At 35.7% G+C, this 23117-nt stretch overlaps 1 protein-coding gene across 8 annotated transcripts in view; it reads left to right on the top strand.

Moving 5' to 3' along the window:
- RAPH1 (Ras association (RalGDS/AF-6) and pleckstrin homology domains 1) overlaps positions 1-23117 on the top strand; it is a 116556-nt gene that overhangs the window by 43705 nt on the left and 49734 nt on the right. For 5 of the 8 annotated variants that reach the window (XM_049106675.1, XM_049106671.1, XM_049106674.1 and 2 more), the window contains exons 5-8: positions 8375-8455; positions 13281-13355; positions 22038-22115; positions 22548-22707. In XM_049106675.1, coding sequence (XP_048962632.1) covers positions 8375-8455; positions 13281-13355; positions 22038-22115; positions 22548-22707 — 394 coding nt within the window. The remainder of the gene's footprint in view (positions 1-8374; positions 8456-13280; positions 13356-22037; positions 22116-22547; positions 22708-23117) is intronic. The other 3 variants (XM_049106673.1, XM_049106672.1, XM_025442224.3) reach the window with 3 other exon arrangements.

The raw sequence follows: 23117 nt of genomic DNA, 5'->3' as shown, positions 1-23117 counted from the left end.
GGGAAAGAAGGCTTACATTGTAAGGTAGTCCTCAATGTTCAATATGTGAACTTCAATTTAATCCTTTTAGGTCAGAATTTCTCAGCATTAACTAGTAACATTTTGGGCTAGATCATTCTTTGTTGTGGGAGCTCTCTTGTGTACTGTAGGAAATTCAGCAGCATCGCTGGCATCTATCCTATCCACTGTGTGCCAGTAGTATACACACCTCTTTCAGTTGTGACAACTGGAAATGTCTCTAGATATTGCTACATGTCCCCTGTAAGGCAAAAGTCCCCACTCTGAGGATCACTGCTTTAAGTAGAAAGGGTTATTGGCAAGTCTGCATCCTTTTTTTCCCCCAAGGGAAATGATCTTGGTGTTTTCCTTCTCCAGGCCTTTTTTTTTTTTCCCTAGAAACTTGACTAATAAATATAGAATGGTTCCAGGTAATACTGTTTATTATAAACTGACCTCTGATTAGTGAGTACATATGGAGCAGGAAGACTGTGAGTGAACTATAAAAGCCTATGAAGAGACACAGACCTTTGTTTCCTAGTGTGAAGTATATCAGTTTTGTAAGTGAACATAAATACATCTCTTGAGAAGTCCTGGAACCTACACGCTCATTGACTGTTAAAATGTATTGCTGGTTCCTTTTGAGTATGTAGTTTCCTTAAACCAGGGTTATTTCTGTACTTACCTACATGATTTCTGTCCCTTAGAATGGTGGGTCCAGAAATGGCTCTTAGTGACCTATAAGATCCTTTTTAAAGATAGCATGTCTCATGCTAGCATGCTTTGTCTTTCTTTAGAACTAAGTGAATTTGGTGCCAAGCCATGGTCTGTTAGGTCCTGAGGGACTGTCAGTCTGAACCTAAGACCACTGCGAGTAAGCGAGTAAAAGAAAAAATATGTGAATTAACTGCTTTCTTAAGTATGCTTTCAACTAATCCTCCTGTTTCTTGTTTTCTTTCTTTCTTTCTTTCTTTCTTTCTTTCTTTCTTTCTTTCTTTCTTTCTTTCTTTCTTTCTTTCTTTCTTTCTTTCAAGATTTTATTTATTTATTCATGAGAGACACAGAGAGAGAAAGAGAGAGGGGCAGAGAACACAGGCTGAGGGAGAAGCAGGCTCCATTCAGGGAGCCCAATGTGGGACTCGATCCCAGGACTCCAGGATCACGCCCTGGGCCGAAGGCAGGCGCTAAACCGTTAAGCCACCCGGGGATCCCCTGCTCCTGCTTTCTTTCCAACTATCACTTCTGTTGCTTCTGGAGGCATTTGAGGTTACATGATGTACATTGGGTACTCCTCTGCTTTTTCCAGTGCTGGCTTAACAATTCAGCTTTCCTTGGGCCTACTGAGCTGGTTACCTGACTTTAGCCATATCTAGCATAATCTCCTTTTTCTGCCTGCAGTCTCTTGACATTGGAGTGCCCCAAGGTACAGTCCTCAGACTACTTTTCTGGTCTATATCCACTCTTCTTGTGAGTATAAACAATGACAGTTCCCACATAACTCTATTTCATATATCAAAGACATACCTTTTCCCCACACTTTAATCCCTCTAAAACAATGGTTCTCAACTGGGAGCTATTTTGCTCCCCCAGGGGACATTCTGCAGTGTCTGGAGACTTTTTTTGTTTGTCACTGATAAAAGTGTGCTACTGACATCTAGTGGGTAGAGGCCGAGGGTGCTGCTAAAACCCTACAGTGCACAGGATGCCACAACAAAGAATTGTCTGACCCAAAGTTGTGCTGAAGTTGAAAGACGATGTTTTAGAAACAGGTGGCATCTGTCACTGTCAGGTGACAATTTTGGGTGAAGGTTTCTTTTGACAGTTCCTGATAATGTTCAAGAAAATACCAACGTGGGGATGCCTGGGTGGCTCAGTGGTTGAGTGTCTGCCTTCAGCTCTGGGGGTGATCCTGGAGTCTTGGGATCAAGTCCAGCATCGGGCTCCCCAAAGGGAGCCTGCTTCTCCCTCTGCCTTGTCTCTGCCCCTCTTTCTGTGTCTCTCATGAATAAAAAAAAAAAGAAAAAGAAAGAAAAGAACAGAACAGCATGAAGTCACCTTAGGTCGAAGAAATACAGGTATCTTTTAGCAGTGCCTCTCTCCTGAAATACAGGCTCGTACATCCTATCTCTAATCAGTATCTCTATTTGGATGTCTAATAGATAGCTCAAATTTAACTGGTCTAAAACTGAAGCCCAGGTCTTTTCTCCCAAACTAACTCCTCCAACAGTCTCCTCCATCTCAGGTAATGGCTCTTCCTTCCTTCCAGTGCATCAAACAAAATCCTTGGAGTCTTTGTCTACTTCTCTTTTTCTTTCCATTCCCATTCCAGTCTAGCAGCAAATTCTGTTGTCTTTACCTTCAGAATGTATCCAGAATTTGATTGTTTCTCACCACCCCCCCCGCCACCAAGCTAACATCATCTTGATGTAAATTTTTGCAGCAGCCTCCTATCTGGTCTTCCTTTATTTACCTTCCCTTTAACAGTCTACCATCCATACTGAAGCCAGAGTGATCCTGTTAAAAGGTAAGTCAGAACTTGCCCCTTCTCTTTTCAAACCCATAGACTTTGTATCTTACTGTAAAACCAAAATCCATACAATCGTCTAGAGTCCTTACAGGATTTGCTTTTCCATTACCTCTGCCTCTGTTTTCCTTTCTTTCCTCCTTTCCAATCCATACTGCCTTCTGGTTCTTTGCCAGACATCTGAGCCCAGTTAGAAAAATCAATTTGAGATTGCTACTGTTCCATCTTAGGGACATGGATAGTCAAAATGTCCATCTAAAGATGAAACAACACTGTAGCTTATCTTTTTGCCTTGTTGCTCTCTGAAAGCCAACCAGGGTTAGGCACAGTACAGTTTCATATCATGAAAAGTAGGTCTTTTTCCCCCACCTTTATCTTTGCTGACTTTTGGTGAAATACTGTGCTTTCAGGCATTTTACATATATTGTGTCATTGAAGCGTCCTACGATCCCCTTGGTAGGGGCATATTCCAAAGAAGAAATTAAATAGGCCAAGTAACTGAGAAGTCTGTATTTGAATTATGAACCTACATTTGCCTCCCAGTTTTTATCAAAATCTTAAAAATAAAGTGAAGTTGATGGTTAAAAAATAATTATTTTTTTAAATTGTAAAGAATGTTTAAATATTTCCCATGGATAAGCATTAAAATGGATTATAGAATAATTTCAGTCAATACTCTTGAAATCCATTAGTAGTGCTCGTCTACAAAGTTTTTAAATTTTCAAAAAAAAAAGTTTTAAATTGGAATTCTGTGTGGTCAAAATAAATTCTAGTAAGATCTCTTTGTATGTTACCTAATGTGAGATAAATGTTGAGGCTGATTTCCTGGCATTGTTATGATACTTTTATTCATGTTAAATGATAAAACAGTAGTTTTCAGTTAGCAGTTTGGAAATATAAATGGTAATTGCATTTATAAATTTTATATACAGGGATCCCTGGGTGGCGCAGCGGTTTAGTGCCTGCCTTTGGCCTGGGGCGCGATCCTGGAGGCCCGGGATCGAATCCCACGTCAGGCTCCCGGTGCATGGAGCCTGCTTCTCCCTCGGCCTGTGTCTCTGCCTCTCTCTCTCTCTCTCTCACTGTGTGCCTATCATAAATAAATAAAAATTTAAAAAATAAAAAATAAAAAATATATATATAAATTTTATATACAATAGGATTCAATGATAAAAGGTTAATGCTAACACATTCCTTTATTTTCTTATGAGATTTAAACTTTAATGATTCCTCTGAATTTGGAATTTTATACGTGAAAATGTACTTTTAAAATGAAAATGCTTTTAAAAGCTATTATTGTAGTTTATGCCAGATTCAAAAGGTTTTGTTGAATCTTACTAATACTTGATGATTGTACTATAAATATTATGATTGGAAAAAATTGCTTAGTATCTGAGCTACTGAAACTTTTGAATGTTATGATTGTTTTCCTCATATTTATAGGTTTTTTTTTTTCCCTAAATGAAATCTTTCATGGATATACCTTTTTTTTTTAATTTTTATTTATTTATGATAGTCACAGAGAGAGAGAGAGAGAGCGAGAGAGAGAGAGGCAGAGACATAGGCAGAGGGAGAAGCAGGCTCCATGCACCGGGAGCCCGACGTGGGATTCGATCCCGGGTCTCCAGGATCGCGCCCTGGGCCAAAGGCAGGCGCTAAACTGCTGTGCCACCCAGAGATCCTGATATACCATTTTAATTTATGATATGCCAACAGCATATCATAGGTTCAGTGTAATAAATTATTCCAGTTCCTTCATTTTTCAGGACTATTTCAAGAATTAATGTGTGCTGAAATTTTTAGATAGTGGAAAGAAAATAGCAATTGTGTTTATTGTAGCAATGGGGGTGAGGAAGCTCCACTGGCATTTATGTCCTAAATTATTCTTAGTAAACAGCCTTTTGGTCTGAAGTATTAACTCAATGGGAGCACAGGGCTTTCTCAACCTTAAGAGGCTTACATATCTAAAAAGATTAGGATTATTAATTGGCTTCTCAAATTATTGCAGCTACATTTTTCTTAAAATTCTAATGGCTCCGTTGCTACACTTTACTGAGATTTACTCACATGTACCCACTTGGTATATAATTCCAGATGTCCCCAGCGTGGTGAGGTTAATAAATAGCAGAAAGAACAGGTATCAGGTGAAAGAAGAGGTGAAGATTTGGTGAAAACCAGGGTGAAAGTCTAGTTCTTACTCATACTTTTCAAACATGCTACCCCAGTCAACATTGGCATATATGCTCTGATTCTTGTTTTGTGTATTACTTAGGAATCTATGTAATTTTTCATCTCTGAAGAAGTAAAAAAGCGTCTTTATTTGATTTTAGGTCTGTCTTGGATTTCTTTTTAATGTTGTGTTATGGAGGGCTGGTAGAGGACCTTTTTTGAATAAGAATAGAAATGTATTCATCTTTTAAATGAATAAGGACTATAAAATGTAGAAGAAATAATTTTAAAAGAATTCAGACATTTACTGGCTATATATAATGGCTAGTAAAAGGAGAGGAATAGAAGAGGGAGAAAAATAGAAAAATAATAGCCCCTACTCTATTGAGTACTTACTCTGTTGTTGGGCATTGTGCTTAACAACATACTGAATCTGCACAGTGCCTCATGGAATAGATATTATTACCTCCATTTTCACAATGGAAGAAACTGAAGCAAATTTAGTTCCCCAGGGATTTGAACCCAGATAGTCTGGTTGGTTGTAGAGTTCATACTGCAATACCATGCTGTTTCATCACAGCATTGAAAGAGAATCAGGACAAGGCTAGACTGGCCAGTGCTCTTAGATCCAGACCTAGAGACAGAACTGCAAGGGCAGAAAAAAAAGGGCAAAGAGATTTATCCAGTAACATCCCCATCTTGTGGTGTTTTAGTATATTCTGCATGTACTGTTTATATATATATATTAGATTTTATTTATTTATTCATGAGAGACACAGAGAGAGAGAGAGAGAGAGAGAGAGAGAGGGAGGCAGAGGGAGAAGCAGGCACCACACAAGGAGCCTGATGTGGGATTCGATCCTAGGTCTCCAGGATCAGGCCCTGGGCTGAAGGCAGCGCTAAACCATTGAGCCACCCGGCTGCCCGTATTGTTAAAATTTAACAACTCTAAACTGGTCCTAATTTAAATGAATTGAAGCTTAAATGAAATTCAGGTGAAGGTTGGTGGTTTCCCACTTTTGTAATAGTAATATTATTCACTTAATTCTTACGGCAACTTTTGGAGAAAATGCTGTTATCCCTCCATTTTACATGTGAGGGAAACGGGGTTAAATAGTAAGCCTAGAATCACATTGGCAGTAAATGGCTGAGCCTGAGGCTCAAACCCAATCACTCCAGCTCCAGGGTCCACATTTTATACCATCAGTGTTCATTTTTAATATTTATGAAAAAATGCAGACATGTCAGTAAAGGATGAATGTAAATCTGTTTTACTGAAACACTAATGTGTGTTCACAGACCTCCACGTCATTTTTCTAGTTGTAGTCTAAGGTATTAGTTATCAAAAGTTAAGTGTTTTATTTTGTTCTTTGGGATAAGGCCATTTCTTGATTATGGTTTGGCTTCTATGTGAGATCAGTGCTTTTCTATACACCTGCCATCCCCTGCCCCCTGCACCAGCACAAGATTCTGGCTTGTAAGTAGTACTCCATTCTAACATGGTACAGATTCAATTCAAGAAAATGATGATCCGTAACTAACTTTGTGGAGATTTTTGGAGTTTTTGAGGGATTGTTGGAGAATTTGATAGCTTGATAGCAAACAAAATTCTTTGGAACTGAACATGTTTAGAGCAAAATTGATGTACAGAATTGACCTCCAGATTCATTTTTGAGGTAAAAATTAGATTTGGTGAGCTTTTTATAGAAAAGTATGTAAATATTTTGTGGTAATGGAACCTAATAGTGAAAAATTGTTTAATGTTTAAGCATCTGTAATCCCTTTCTAACTTTAATAATGTAACAACATTTAATCTTTGCACATGTACTATTTCTACTGTTTTTGTCACTTTGCCTACATCTATTCATTTTTGGTGAGGATGTGTTGAATTTTAATAACTAATGTTCCATCATACTGTTTAATAACATGGTATATTGGCATCATCTTTTTTGAACACTTCAGATTTATATACTTAAAAAATTAACCAATAAGTATTTAGAAATATGGGAACTTGCATGAGACTGAATTTACAGAGAAGAGATTTTAAACTTTTTGTTTTGAAATAGTATGAAACTTTCAAAAACTGAAGAATAGTACAAAGAACTCATTACTCAGATTCACTAATTTTTAGCATTTTGCAACATTTGCTTTATTGTTCTTTATATATATGTGTGTGTGTATGTGTGTATTTTTTTTCCTGAACCATTTAGAGTTGGTTATATTTGTCATGCCCCTTTAGCCTTTAATACTTCAGTTTTTATTTCCCAAGAATGAGGATATTGACAATATAGATTTGATAGGCCTCCCATTGATATAGTGATTGACACAGTGCTATAGAATATATTTAAGAAGGTAATGTAGAGAAGGCAAAGCAAAATCAGTCTTGATCTGGGCAAGCTTATGGCTCTGGCATGAAGTCCAAGAAGAAAGTTATTCACGGGATGCCTGGGTGGCTCAGCGGTTGAGCATCTGCCTTGTGTTCAGGGCGTGATCGCAGGTCCTGGGATTGAGTCCCAGATCAGGCTCCCTGCGTTGGAGCCTGCTTCTCCCTCTGCCTGTGTCTGCCTCTCTCTCTGTGTGTCTCTCATGATTAAATAAGTAAAATCTTAAAAAGAAATAGGTATTCACACATGCCATAAATATTTGAGCGCCTAGGCATTGCACTGGGCTGTAAGGGATAAAACTATGAACATAATACACAATGTCCTTATGAGGTTATAATTTATAGTGTGAGGAGAGGGTGTCAACACAGACAACCAATTTCAATTTCAGTATAATATGATGAGTGCTATGATAGGAAAGACAGAAAACCTCAATTAAAGGTCATTGATGACTTTGAGAATGAATTACAGAATGCAAAAAAAAAAAAGAATTACAGAATGCATTACAACTCAAAGGATGCAGACTTGGAGATGAAAGATAGATACTAAATTGTGGAAATTTGAGGGATAAGTGGAGGGTGGTACACTGTAGCTGAATTCAGGAAATTTGGCAGTGAAAAGGAGAAAACACTAGCTTAACAAGAAGTGTGTGCCCAGAAGTATTGAGTATTTTTCTGTCCTTCCCATTCCCAATAGACTGGACTAGTTGAGTATCAGATTGAGAATGGGAGGGAATGAGTGGGATCTAGGACATGCTTAACTTTAGAGGGGAATACATAACTTACTCATATAGAAATGGAAAGAAGGATGAGGATGGGGTGTTGTAGTTACAGGATACATTTTAGTGATGAAAATCCTTTTGATGGACATCATGTTCTTAGTAATGGGAAGTGAGGTCATATGAAGAGGTAGGAGGGTGAAACTAGAAGCTTGACCAACTTGGAAACTATTTAGAATGAGCTTATAAGGAATGACTTAGGGAGTGAGGGGAGAAGAGTAATAATAGTACTGACAAACAGCAGTCAGGGCCCAGTTGAAGCAGGAATTGGTATTGGAATTGTTTTTCTCCCATAGATTTCTGCTGTCAAGAAGTAGTGAGGTTAACTTAAGGGTAGGTTAGAGTTAGGATCATCTGGTTCTTTTTTATTTTTGCATAATATAATGAAAGATGCATGCAACTTTTCATTACTGTTTTGTTTCAACGATTCATTTCAGTGATCTTTTTCTCTTCCTGCATGATAGTGAGACTGGCCCTTTTCCACCTCCTTTACCTATCATTTTCTTCCTTCCTGCATTTTCACAGCATGCTATTTCTCTGAGATGTTCCAGCAAGCAGGCCAAGCATCATATTGACTTCACAGAAGAACAGGCTGAGCTGACACCTGTAAGTTCTGTAAACATGTCCATGGGACTACTTAAATAGCAGTGAAGAAGAATGCATTCTTTAGAACTCCTGATGATGAAACCTGGTCATATACCTGTTTTTTTTTTTTTTCTAACAAAAATTAAACCAGTTTAAAAAATAAATGAGCAGAAAACAAATGAGCAACTATATGATACAGTACGATTGAATATTAATACTTATGGTAAGATTATGTAGGTGGTAGCATACCTGATGTATCAAAATCTAAAACCACATGCTTTCTTTTCTATTCTGAAGCTAAGGGCTTTTGTAAATTTCTTAGGATACCAACAAATTTAGCTATTCTTCAGAATGGAGTTATCAAGTAGAATAACTCTTCTGTTCTCATGCTTCACTGAAAACCTAATTTCTTCCTTCAAAAATGTATCCTCTGGTCAGTGGTTGACAAATCTGGATTCTTCGGAGCTGTGCTGTTGCTTATAGTAAGCCCTAACCACATATGGCTATTGAGGACTTGAAATGTGGTTAATCCAAATTGAGATGTGCTATAAAGATAAAATGTAGAATGAATTTCAAAGACTGTAATTAAAAATATAAATATATCATTAATACTTTTTATTGATTATTTCGTGAAATTATACTGTTTGGGATATTTTCAGGTAAACAAAAGATACTAATGTTTATTTTGGCGTTTTCTTTTTAATATGGTTAGTAGAAAATTTTATATTTGTGGCTTGTGTTATATTCAGTTGGACAGTGCTGCTTCAGAATAATCTGTAAAGCATAAAAAACCCCGAGGTCCTGACCCCCACCCAGCTGAATCTGATTCCCTCTGATCCTCCTTCCCTTCCTTTGCCTGGTAATAACCCAGTAACCCAGTGAATGGGTCATATCCGGTATGTGAAAAACACTTTTCTTACCTCACCTTCAGCCCCTCCCTTACACTCTCAAGCATCAGCCATGTTTACTTTAACACTTGCATTGTCATCTGCTTGTTTAGTTCCTAATCCTTTCAGTCCTGGTACCCCCATTTTATAACATAATTTAAATCACTAGTTTTGTCCCAAATGAAATTCATAGATAGTCTAACCTACCTACATATTTTTTAAAAATGAATTTAATGCTCTAATACCCATGATGAAGGAGAATAATCAAAAAGTAATTTAAATATAATGTATTTCAGTTTTTAAATGTTTGGCCACCACTGCAGTAAAAGACACAATGACATAATCATATACCCACTTATAAGACAAGTGAAAAGATCAGAAGTCATATTTTACAGGAAAGAGAAAGCAGAAATGTGGTGGAAATAAAACATATTGTGACAAATACTGGCAGACAAAACATATCTGTATATGGTAATAGAAAAAGAAAATAGCTTTAACTGAAGTAGGTATAATGTGCTGAGACAATTTATAGAAATTTGAAAAAGAAAATGGTGAAATATGAAATTTTACAAATGAGTCATATAATTGTTTTTTTTGTGTGTGTTTTTTTTTTTTTTTAGATTTTATTTTTTTGAGAGAAAGCGAGAGCATGGTGGGGGGAGGCAAGGAAGGAAGGGTCAGAGGGAGAAGCAGACTCCCCTCTGAGTAGGGAGCCTGAGATCATGACTGACCCAAAGGCAGCCACTTAAACCGACTGAGCCACCCAGGTGCCCAAGTCTTATGTATAATTGTAATAAAACCATTCCCTAACTTATAATTTTGGATGAGGCAGTGATAAAATGACTTTGATATTTATTTTTACAGAATAGATTTCTCATTGTGCTGTAACTATTTTATATAAGACATAATAATGTGCATTATTTTTAAGTAGTCTTTATTAATGAAACTCAAATTCTTGCATTTCATGTCTTTTCATTAATTTAATAGTATTTATTAATTCTGTGAAAAGGAATTCCAAATGTCTCCTGTCATTTACTTGCATGTAACAGAATGCACATTGATACTGCCAGTTTTGGTATTGGCAGCTCTTCAAGCTGGTTTTCCATTGGTGAAATGATTTTCCAACATAATGAATAACTTGGTAAATTCCGGACAAAAGAAATTGTAGGCTTCTCTCAATTTGTTTTATAGGGTAATTGCATTCTCAGAAGAGTCATTGAATATTAAAATCATACAGAGGGCACCTGGGTGGCTTGAGCATCTGCCTCTGGCTCAGGTCATGATCCTAGGATCAAGTCCCACATTGAGCTCCCTGTGGGGAGCCTGCTTCTCCCTCTGCCTATGTCTCCCCCTCTCTCTGTGTATCTCTCATGAATAAAAAAAAAAAATCTTAAAAAATCTTAAAAGGCTAAAATAAAATAAAATCATACAGAAATACATTGTATTTAAGGTACATCATACATGTAAAATGGAGTTAGAGTCTAAGCCCAGATTGTTATGAACAGCATTTCCCATTTATGTGATTTTTCATATGAAGACAATAAAAGTTCATGTGTGATGTGGGACTTTTGCTGCTTCTTATACATCTTCCAGGACTCTAAGCTTTTTCAGAAATACTTTCCCTGAGCCCCTGATTCTGTCTTAAGTACTGTACCTCCTACTTGCTTCTATACCACTTGACACATTGTATTATAGATGTCAGTTAATCTCCCTGTTAGACTCTAAACTTTGTGAGAGTAAGAAATGCCTATCCTGGTCACCTTTACATCCCCAGTACCTTGCATGGTTCCAGGCTCAAAGTTGAAACCTAATAAATAATTGAAAAAATAAAGTGGAAAATGGAAGAGAGAAAGAAAATAAGCTAATAAACCAGTGAAGTGGATTAAAAATAAGCCACAAACTTCATGTTGTTAATAGTGAGTGAAAGAAAATGCAAGAAGGCCCTATTTAAATGAAGTGATATGCATTTTTATTATCAGCATCATGTACCAAGACAGAAGGCTGATTTAAGGACATGCCCAAAGCAATGTCCTTTGCTTTTTCTCAGTCCTCCAACTGCATACCACTCTTCTTACTCCTCTTGTATCTTTCTCCAGTAACAAATTATCCCAACGCCTTGGCCCCCTTTCTGAGGAATTCTAGAGCAACATATGACTGGCACCATTAGGGGACAATAGATAAAGTAAGGTATTTATTGAAGGAAGTAGTTTGCTTCTAATGTTTTCTAAGTTTTCATTTTTCTGCTGCAAATACCTATAGTTTAGATAGAGGAAACATGCAGACCTGGCTTCCCTCCCTGCTAATGAGTAAGCAGTGAATAGCTCTACCTGACCCACACAAGTTATCGTCGCATCCAGCTATTGTTTGTGGTCTTTATTTTTTTTTTTTTTAGATGTTGATTATTTTTGATACACTAGCGATAGTAATTTAATGATTATCTTCCTTTTATTTTAGGCTTTCAATATTTTTAAATGGATAACTTCTACTTCTGAGTCTTTAAACAAATACAGTTAGATATCATTGTTTCTTACTGATCAGATCACAGATTTTTTTTTTTCAGTGATTTGAATGAAGTGTTGAGGTGAATTGAGTTTGAGGATGAATTGAGTAAATCTTGTAAGATTTTTAAGTTTAAACTTGAAATCTCTGGTATTACATATACCAAAAAGTTTGTTTTCATGGCATGAAGCAGATTTATTTTTTTTTAATTTGTAATATAATTATCTGAATTTAGGTATTCTACTTATTTGGGGGGATCTTTTTCGGAGAAACTAATCTTTGCGTAAGATAAAGGAAATAGTAGGTTTTTTAGAAATTATATTCTATGTATTTTACCTAAATGTGTAAGGAGTTTCTTTCCAAAGGACTTTTTCTCAGGAACAACTTTAGGGTGGGGGGAGCAGGGAAGGAAAGAGAGTCCCAAACAGACTCAACACTGGGCACAGAGCCCCTTTGCAAGGCTTGATCCCATGACCCTGAGATTAGGACCCCAGCCAAAACCAAGAATGGGACACTCAACCAACTGTAGCACTCATATGCACCCTGCCAATATATTGTTTTAAATGATGATTAGTAATTACATAGCATTAAAAAAATAAGTGCTAATTCAGAATTACTTAGGGATAAGCAAGTCTGAATTACATTTATATGGAAACAGCTATAATTTATATGAGTATAAATACAATTGCATAAACTTACCTTGAACATGTTACTAAAAAGTTATTAAGAGGGAAAAGGGTAGTTAGAGCCTTGATTATTCACAAATCATTTTCATGAAAATACATTAATTGCTTGAATTTAATCAATTTTTAAAGGAACCAATTTCTTAAACGTTCTGTTCATGTCCTTTGTTTGCTATGTAAGTCCTTTACCATGTAATACAGTCTTACTGGTATTCTGATATAATGAGTGAATTAATAAGATTTTACTGAAAACAAGTGATATCCATTAGGCAAAATATTTATGGACCTTTTTTTCTCAGTGTGGCTATCATTGAATTGATTAGATACTTGCAGAGTTTTTTAAAAAGTTTTTAAAAGTCTTATTCTGTTTTCACAAGAATATACTAGTCCTAAAGCTATATAGGTCTTTATAGCCTTTAACAAAGGGAAGGAATATGTTTAGTCATTGGTCTTCAACACCTGTTTATCTGTACTGTGCGCACAGCATTCACAAACATTGCCCTAGAAGACAGGCTGGCTCTGTGATCTGTGCAGTGCATGATCCATTTTCACAGAGTGAAGGACTGGCAGGAGCCAGCTAGGGCATGCCTACTGGTGTCTGCCTTCCCATCTTTTTTTTTTTTTTTTAAGTTTTCTTGTGGACACATTTCACTGTAGGAAAAAGACATGAGATTAATGATAGAGAATCGTTCTTTGTCTACTTTATATTTTAAACACATAAAACCTCCATTGACTTCTGTTGCCTTTTTTGTTTTTCTCTCTCTTTTTCTGCACAAGCACTCCTATCTGGACAGGGAAACCTCCCTTCTTCTGAGAAACATTGCAGGAAAACCTTCTCATTTGCTGACCAAGGTGATACTTCTTCTTTCCACCTGCATGTAAATATTTAATTGTCTTTCAGGTAGAATATAATTTCTGGTTTTGATTGTGCTCTCAGATGTCTCAGATTGTGCTTTCTTATTTCAGCATCTTTGTTGTTAATAGTTTTTTTTCTCTCTTAACTGAAGGTAATTGTTTACTGATCTTAATGACTTAAGATATAATGACTTAATATTCTACTCTCAATAACAGAAAATACTGTAAATGCCTGACCATCTTCCCAAGTATGTTACACTTTTTCTAGTTTAACATTTTACTTCATTTTAAAGTCTGAAAACATTGCTTTAGCTTTAACTTTTATTAGTAGTGGTTATCCATGCTGTTTCTTCAGCAAATTTTGTTTTCTAGTTCTTGTTTATATTACAGACATCTTGCTAATTAAAACATTTATTTATATAAACAATCTTATTTTACATTAGCTTAATCAAATTGTAAAAGAAGGCTGCAATTTTAATTTCTCATTTCTCCTCAGAATGGTTTGAATTGGTCCAACTGGATTTTCATTGGGCTAATATTTTACATCAATTTAAAATCCTTATGTATTGTCACTGTTAACTAAGAAATAACAGAATAGGGAAGCTGAATAGATTTTTGACCAATTTTCAAGTCATGTTTTTATTTCATTATCTATTGTCACTGTTAACTAAGAAAGAATAGGGAAGCTGAATAGATTTTGACCTCAAGTCATGTTTTTATTTCATTATCTTATTTAAATAATGTTAAATTCAAGAATATCAGATGTCATTATAGTTTCTTGTGAATATGATGGTGATTATGGGTAAGTTATTGTGTCTGAGGTTTTTTAAAAAAGTTATTACTTAACCTTATAAACTTGTAGAAGAGGGTAATAAGGCTATAATTAAAATCTCCCTGAGAAGTAGCTCAAAGAGAAGACCCAAGAGACATTGAAACCCTTTCTCTTGCCTGAGTTTCTCTTTAAAGTAGACCTAGGAATAGAGTAGTGCTTAAGATCAGGGAAATGTAGAAGTCTAGGTGGGTAATAGCCGTATTATACTTTATAAAAATAGCAGAGTTCTTTCCCTCAGCTTGTCCTCAGTTTACTCTCTCTTTCCCTGGAATCCACACTCCTAACTTCAAAAAGGATCTCTGTTCTAGATCAGATCTCTTTACCTAAGAGTAACATATGTCCAGGTTGCTGTCAGGTATTTCTTGGAAGATAACCAGCATTTTACCAGCACCTCCAGTCCCACAGATCTTTAGCTTCCATACCCATACTCACCCTGGGGCCTTACAATTCATATCCTTCTTGTGACATTGCTGTTTCTGCTCAGAATGCTGTTACTCTCCTGGTTACCCAGATGTGAGCACTCTACCACCCATGGTGCCGTTCTTCTCAGTTATTATCTTAAAGCTCCAGTGAAGAATCTGCAGGATTAAGTTCACCCATCCATTTAGTTCCCATTGCCACTGCCCTAAAATAGGCTCTTAATCTGTTATCAAAGCTACCACACTTGTCTCTTCATTCTTGCCTCTCCTTCCTCTGGTCCATTTTGTACACTGCTCTCAGATGTAACAGCTTACCATTTCCATTGTTTGTTTATTGAACAAATATTTGTTGAGTCAAATACTATCCTGGAGCTGGGACATACTTTGTATAAAATGGATATATCCCCCTACCCTCAGGGCTCACAGTCTACTTAGGAAGGTAGATAAAAAATATTAATGGGCAAGTATAAACAAATTCTAAATCATGTTAAATGCCATGGAGGAAGCAAAGTAAAGCATTAGAGCAATACTAGAGAGAATATTGGGGGTACATTTCCTTTAGATGGCAAGATCAGAAAAAGGCCCTTCTAAGGGGGCAACATTTAACCTAAAGATTGAAGGATGAAAAGCCAGCTTGAAGGTGAAGTTTAGTGCTCCATGTAGATAGGCCCAGGGAGAAGAGTTTAGCAGGTTTGAAAAGCTGAAGAGAAGCTATGTTGCAGGAGCCACAGTAGTTGAATGAAGATAGGAGCGAATGTCTTGAGTTTGGAGAAGGAGGCAGGAACCAGATTATCAAGGCATGCTAAGGAGTTTGTATTTTTTTCTAAATGCAGTGGCAAATCATTAAAGAGAATAACTTCATCCATTTAGCAGATGTTTACTGAATACTACCATGTTCACAACCCTGGAGATCCTGCAGTGAATAAATACAGAGTTCCTACCACAGGGAGAGCTATTCTTTGCAAGTTATGGATAAATGCAGTCAGTAACTTCTCATCTCCCTGTACCCAAGAAAGAGACAGTGATACCAACTACAGCATCAGAGCCATCTCTGCTTGGATCAGCTCTTCTCCCATGACCCAAGTGTTGGAATTGCTGGTGTTTGTAACCAACATCTGGCTCCAGCTACCTCCTACATACTACTCTGCTTACATACAAGAAATTTGAGAAGGACTGTGATTCAGTAGCAAAAATGTAAACATTTAGGTTGGAATGGGGTGTGGAGTCAAGGAGGTAGCAGAAATTCCTAACTTGAGCTGCAGGAGCCTTTCAATGTCGGTGTCCTCAATCCAGGAGCACTTGGCTGTTTTGAAACTAAAATGGGTTTACACGTTTTGTGTGCCACCTGTGTGGCAGTCTGGCTCCCCTTACCCAAAAAAGCATAGTGCCTCGTATACACTTGTCCAAACTAGGATATTGTAACACCTAGTAGTTAGGACACAGTAGAATGAGCATAGTAGCACTGTGTTTAGGCCAAGGCAGCAGCCAAAAGAGTGTTTTGGGTTTTTTTTCCATCATAAATTTAGTTGTCACTAAACCACTATTAATGAAATAACTAACCCACATACAGCTCTGAGCTGGGAACCTCTGCAAAAACAATACCAAACAGTTTCTTCTAGGAATGGCATTAGTACCGTAAATGGGTGCCACGGGCAAAGGACATATTGTTGATCTGTTGCCCTTAAATTTCTGGGAACTATTCTGAATGTCTTCCCTGGCTCTTTATCTAACAGTGCGTTTTTTTCACTCTTTACTCCTCTACCCTGCTTTATTTTTTAAGATGGGACTTATCCCAGACTGACTTACCACACATCTATTTCTTTATGGTCTTGTCTCTTATTAAATGTAAGCTCCTCGAAAGCAGGTACCCTATACCCTATACCCCATATACCCTGCCCTTAGTCCCAAGCTTACATAGTCTCCCCAAACATCTGTCACAGAATGGTCCTTTAGTGACCTTCAAGGACTGTTGTACTGTTGACCACCATTTTCTGTGCTTCAGAAAAGTTATAAAAGTGCTATTATATTACTGTAAGTCTTTCATTGTTGACAAACAGTTTTTATTTACTGTTATCCCTTAAGTTTGCGCTATAACCCTTATGAACAAAAGGAACTGTGACACAGTGGAGAGAGCACGTGATAAGTCATTTGGTAACTGCCTGTATGATCTTAGAAAGATTAGTCTTTCTGGGCCTTAGTTATTAATCAGTACAGTGTATGTAATAATGATATTGGCCTTGCATTATTGAGAATTAAATGAGATACCGTGTGTAACACACCTCAAAGTGTGTGGCAAGTTTTAGGTTCATTTGATGTTAGTTTTCTTCTCCGTGAGATGCTATCAATGTCATGATTTCTTCAGGAAAGTGAAGTAGTTGTTACTATTATTATTTTGGCCGTAAGTAATTTTATAGGGTAGAGCATTTCATGGACAGTGAACTATTTACCACTCCAGGTTTTCTTTGAACGTTTTTAAATTTATATAAATTTAAACAAATTTGTTGTAAAATGTGAAAGAACCTAAATCTCAAACTGCTACTTTTTAGCCCATTAATTTTAACTGGATTTGTTTTGAACTTACAAAGCCTTAATTTCTTAGTTGAAGGAATTCACTAGCCATCTCTTAGCAACTGTCACTCTTTGAGTATTCTAATTTTTACACTCCTGAGAATGCTTTAACACTTTGTAACCACAGCATTGGCTTTCATTTAATCATAAGATCTTCACTGAGTTTTTGTTCTTTATGTAAATTTGAGGAGGCTTGGCATTTGACGGTTATTGATAGCCGCACAGGAGTTTTTCAGGTAGAAAATGGGTTGTCTTTTGCTCTTTTAAAAGACAGGGTAGAAGAGAAAGTTGGTATATGTGTGAGATATCTTTTAGTTATGTTGAGGATGGCTGTGGGACAAACAACATGAAGAAAGGGACAGTCAAAAGATAGGGGGACAGAAGGCTTAAGACCTGAGGTTGTCTGCATTAGCAAAAAGAAGAGAACAAGAAATGAATAAAGCTTTGTTCTTTGTACTGAAGTTGGGTTGCAGACATTGAATATAGACTTGCATTGCCTTTATAAATAAACTACCGGATGTCTTCTTACTATATAGTCTAAACACATCAGCAAAGACTTATTGATCTTTCCTGTACTGTGCACTTTATGAGCTTAAAACAGTTTCTTCCTCTCCTAAGTTGTAATGATGAAAAGTAAAGCTATGGGTATATCTACCATGGTAATGTAGGTAAAAGTTAAACTTTCTGAGGAAGAGGTTATCCATAGGAAACATAAAATACTATGAATCTTGCAATTTGATATATTTTTATTTTCAGTTTTGCTCCAATGATGATATTCAGCCTCTTAAAGTAAGAGGCATCTTGATCAGTTGTTTCTTCAGAAAGCTTCTAGCAAGGATCATCCTTGTTAATAAACTGGAGGAGAACAAAGCTGCCTAGGTTGAAATTAGGCACATAGCTCTTAAATTTGAATTTGATACAGTTTTAAAATAGAGCAATTTATGTAGTTATTAAAGAGTAGTATTTTGAGCAATGGAAGTACTAAGTTTGGATGTTAAGATAGCCTTAAAGTTAGATGCTTTACATAAAGATGGTTTTTTAATTGATGGCTAGGAAATCTATTTGTTTAATATATGTTAAATGGTTGCTCTGAATCTCGTTTCTTCCAGTGTGTCAACATTTTTCCTGTTAGCCTGTGAACAGAAACTTAATCTTAGAATTGAATGACTTTTTGTATCAGTCCTTTAAAAGATAGTACTGGTTGTATTCTTTTGTATTTGGCAAATAGTATTATACTAAAATAGGAGTATGAAAATACTATTTTTATATTTATAATGAATATTAGAATGTAATATTTAAATTTGTATGTTCCTTTCTAAAATAAGCTTTTTTTTTAAAGAGTGGTTTTAGATTCACAGTGAAATTGAGGGAAAGGTACAAAGATTTTCCATATACTACCTGCCCCTACACATGTATAGCCTCCCTATAGTCAGTATCCCCCACCAGAGTGGTACATTTGGTACAACTGATGAGCTTTGGTTGACACATCATTATCACCCAGAATCCACAGTTTACATTAGGGTTCCCTCTTGGTGTTGTACATTCCATGGATTTGAACGAATGTGTAATGACATGTATCTACCATTGTAGTATCATACAGAATAGCTTTACTCCTACAAAAGTGCTATGTTCCATCTATTCATTCCTCTCTCTCCCCAACCCCAGGCAATCACTAATCTTTTTACTGTCTCCATAGTTCTGCCTTTTTCAGAATGTCATACAGTATGCAGCCTTTTAGATTGGCTTCGTTCACTTAGTAATATGCATTTAAGTTTCCTCAGTGTCTTTTCATGGCCTGATCATTTCTTTTTAGCACTGAGTAATATTATCTAGATGTAGCACATTTTATCCATTCACCTACTTGGAAACAGGTTGTTTCCAAGTGTTAGCAATTATAGATAATACTGCTAGAAGCATTTATGTGCAGATTTTTGGGTGGAGGTAAGTTTTTACTCATTTAGGTAGATATTAAGGAGCATGATTACTGAATCATATTGTAAGAGAATGTTTAGATTTATAAGAAACCAACAAACTATTTTCCAAAGTGGCTGTACCATTTTCCATTCCCACCAGCAATGTATATGAGTTCTTTTTGATCCATTACTTCATCAGCATTTGATGTTTTCAGTGTTTAGGTTTTGGGCCATTTTAATAGGTTGTATAACCTGGTATCTTGTTTTAATTTGGTGTTCCCTAAAGACATATGATATTGAGTATCTTTTCATGGGCTTATTTGCTGTCTCTGTATCTTCTTTGGTAAATTCTCTGTTCATGTCTTTTACCCATTTTTTTAATTGGAATGCTCGTTTTCATGAGTTTTATGTATTTTATTTCATTTTATTTTGAGTTTTATGTATTTTAGATAAATAGTCCTTTATCAGATGTCTGATAAATTGCAAATATGTGCCTGATAAATTGCAAATATTTCCTCCTAGTCTGTGTCTTGTCTTATTCTCTTGAATATTCTTTTTGCCTTCAAAATGTTTTTTTGGCTTTTGGGACAATTTTTTTAACTTCTGCTGAATAATTATAATGTTACAAAAAAAAATTAGCCTTTCAGAAGTTCGTGTTTATATTCCAAATACACAAAACACTGATTTTACATATCAATCTTTACTCATCAGACTTTGAGATTTAAGTTTGCTTTAAAGAGACATGAAGTAAAACTTGCAGATATGCTTTGGTAAATTTTTCTTCTCTGTAGTAGGCATTCATACTAATACATAAGCTATGGCAAATGAGCCATGAGAAACAGAAGATAATTATCCCATTGGAAAAAAAAATCATAAAACTCCTGCTTTCCTCTTTCTTTTCCAAAAAAAAAACCAAAAAAAACTCCAAAACAAAAAACCTGTTAAATAACTGGTTTCATAAAACCACTGGGAAATGCTAATATTCAAAATTCATTTCTAGAGTAGTGCTAGATTCATCAGAAACACAGGGTTTGGTAATTTAACTAATGATTTGTTTCTCTAAGAAACAGAATTCTAGTAACTGGGAGTTTTAATGAGAGTAGTGTAGTTTCCTTATTGTATAGCATGCATTTAAAAAAAAAAATCTTTAAAATAATTAGGCAACGCCTAATTAGGGACGCCTGGGTGGCTTAGCGGTTGAGCAAGTCTGCCTTTGGCTCAGGGCATGATCCCAGGGCCGGGAATCAAGTCCCACATTGGGCTCCCTGCGAGGAGCCTGCTTCTCCCTCTGCCTATGTCTCTGCCTCTGTGTGTGTGTGTGTGTCTCATGAATAAATAAATAGAATCTTCTACGTCTTCTAAAAAAAATAAAATAATCAGGTAACATATTTTACAATTATTTATTTGCATAAAAGGGGATACAGTTATTTAATCTTTTAATCAAATGAATATATCTATAATTGTCTATGAATCAAGTCTTCTTTTACCCCCTCCATTGTTAAAATAAAGTTCTTTGTTCTCAGTTTAATTGGGTTTACAGATAGTATTTCCACACCTTGGTTATTATGTCAGTTCACTGGCTCCTTTCATTGAAAAGGATCCGATTTCTAGCAAACAAGCCTACTGTCTTCTCTTAACTACTGTTTCCTCTGTTGTACAGAGTAGCAACTACTAAGCTTGAAATGGGGGAAGATTTAGTATGAAATGGAAAGAGAACAGTTCAGAAACAAGAAAGCCAGCAGAATTTAGGAGAACAGGGACCAAATCTATTAAATGAATTGAAGTTTCATTTTTGTTTTTGGCTCAGGAAGCTTTAGCTATTTTGTGAAGAATAACACATGGTTTGTGGTTTTTAATCATAATCCAGAGCAGATAAAGTTGGCTAATATAACTAGGTCCTTCTTTTGTTTTAAGTCTTCTATTGAATATAGGAATATATAAGATGGCAGTGTATATTTTTTTTAGATATTTTCCAGAGTAACCAAAAACTTAGAGTTAGAAAGTAATCCTTCATAAGCAAAGATTTACTTACATGAGTTTTTCTCAACTGGAGGTTAAGGCTACAGTGTACAATGGCCTACTGCTGGAAAATACAAGTAAGTACTGGTATTATAGCACTATACGTTATTTTAGGAAAAAATAAATAGAGTAAGTATAGTTATAATTTTTGATAGTGTTACTACTATTTATAATCTAAATTTTACAAAGAAGTTACTAGAAATTAAATATTTGGAAAGTTCTATTTAGCATTTTAAAAATTTCATCAGTGAATTAATAGGAATAACTATGAGTTTACTGACATGAGACATTGGTTGTATTGTGTGCTTTTCAAAGCATAATGAAACCTAAAGTATAATGCAACTTCCATTTGCATTGATAAATTGATGAGAACATACCTATATTTTTTACTAAGGACTTTTATGTGGTTGCAAAGAAATAAATTGATATTGTTTTTTGCTGTTTTATGGTGATATGATACATTTTCAGTGTAACTGAACAAAACATTAGTATGCAAAAAATTACCCATACTTTGGAGGCAGGCATAAGTTCAGAGTTGAGGCATTGTGCAGGTGCGGCAAACTGTCAGGCCATCACATAAACCGTTACACATTCCCTGTTTCTCCTACCTGGAGCCTGAAATTCTTTTGCTTCGGATTGACAGAATCAAACTCACTAATTTGCTGTATCACAGATTTCTTTTTCTCTAGAAGATGGAATCTGGTCTTCTTGATAAGAGTTCCTGAAGCCTGCATCTTAAAAATGTTCCTTTGTACTATGTCTGTTCTCACTTTTTGAACAGGTTATTTTTAAATGTGCTCTATATAAGTATGTGAAGTTATATTCTTACTGAAATCCAATGGTGGCAACATCCTTAAGATAAAAAAAGACTTTTCAAAAATTCTCATTATTTTAGCATTCGTTTATCTCCAGTGCTTTGTGTTCACAGGAAGAACAGGCAGCAAAATTGAAAGCTGAGAAGATCAGAGTTGCCCTGGAGAAAATTAAAGAGGCACAAGTGAAAAAGGTGCTATTTGGGCTTCTTCCTCGTTTGGGATTTTTTGTAATCAGTTTTTTAAATCAGATTTATAAAGAAGTGCCTTGTTTATATAACATACCTTCAAGATACAGAGAGAAGGGTATTCTTGATATATTTGTCACATTTTTTTTTGGTAGATAAAATGTATTAGAAAGAACTGCTTTAAATTCTCCTAAAATAGTAAAACAAAATAGTCTTACTATAATCTTACCTGTTATTATCATTTAAAAAATGCTTTAAATTTGTTTAGGTTATTTGATACCTAGTTTTAGAGTATCTTTCTTGCATAATAAAGTCATTATTTGTGTTTTAATTTATATTTACCTAAGAATGTTACTCAAAACATTACTTGATATTGGGAGAAATTACTAGAATGCCTATTTTTTGGCTTGTATTTAATTTCCTTTTTACCTATTGTAGTTGGTGATTAGAGTCCACATGTCTGACGATAGTTCTAAGACAATGATGGTGGATGAGAGGCAGACAGTGAGACAAGTGCTGGATAACCTAATGGACAAATCCCACTGCGGTTATAGTTTAGACTGGTCGCTGGTAGAAACCATCTCTGAATTACAAATGGGTTAGTAATCTAATTGCTTTATTTACTTTTTAGTTACTATGCAATGCTAACAGGTTTCATGTTAATTAAAGCACTTTGAGTCATCTTTTTCCCCCCTATGTATATGGAGCCTTAGCTTTTTACATTATCTTTTTTCCCCCTCCAAGTATTTGAGATTTCTCTGAATACAAGATCATTTCCAGTTCACTTCAGATCTTCTTATGGCTAAACTAGTTTTTTTTTTTTTTTTTTAAAGTAATAAAATGCTTTTTCCTTCAAATAACTGCATAGACACATTTACTAAGACCATTCTATTTATTTGCTTTTGTTTTGAATTCCCTATACCAGCATTTGACTTTTAGGGAAAACATAAAGCCTATCTTTTTTATTTTTAGCTAGATGTACTAAATCTTAGTTTCCTATGATTTATA

This window comes from Canis lupus, chromosome 37 (genome assembly GCF_003254725.2).
Source record: "Canis lupus dingo isolate Sandy chromosome 37, ASM325472v2, whole genome shotgun sequence".
Classification (NCBI taxonomy): domain Eukaryota; kingdom Metazoa; phylum Chordata; class Mammalia; order Carnivora; family Canidae; genus Canis; species Canis lupus.
The sequence above is the reverse complement of the archived record's forward strand: the minus strand, read 5'-3'. Positions and strand labels throughout refer to the sequence as shown.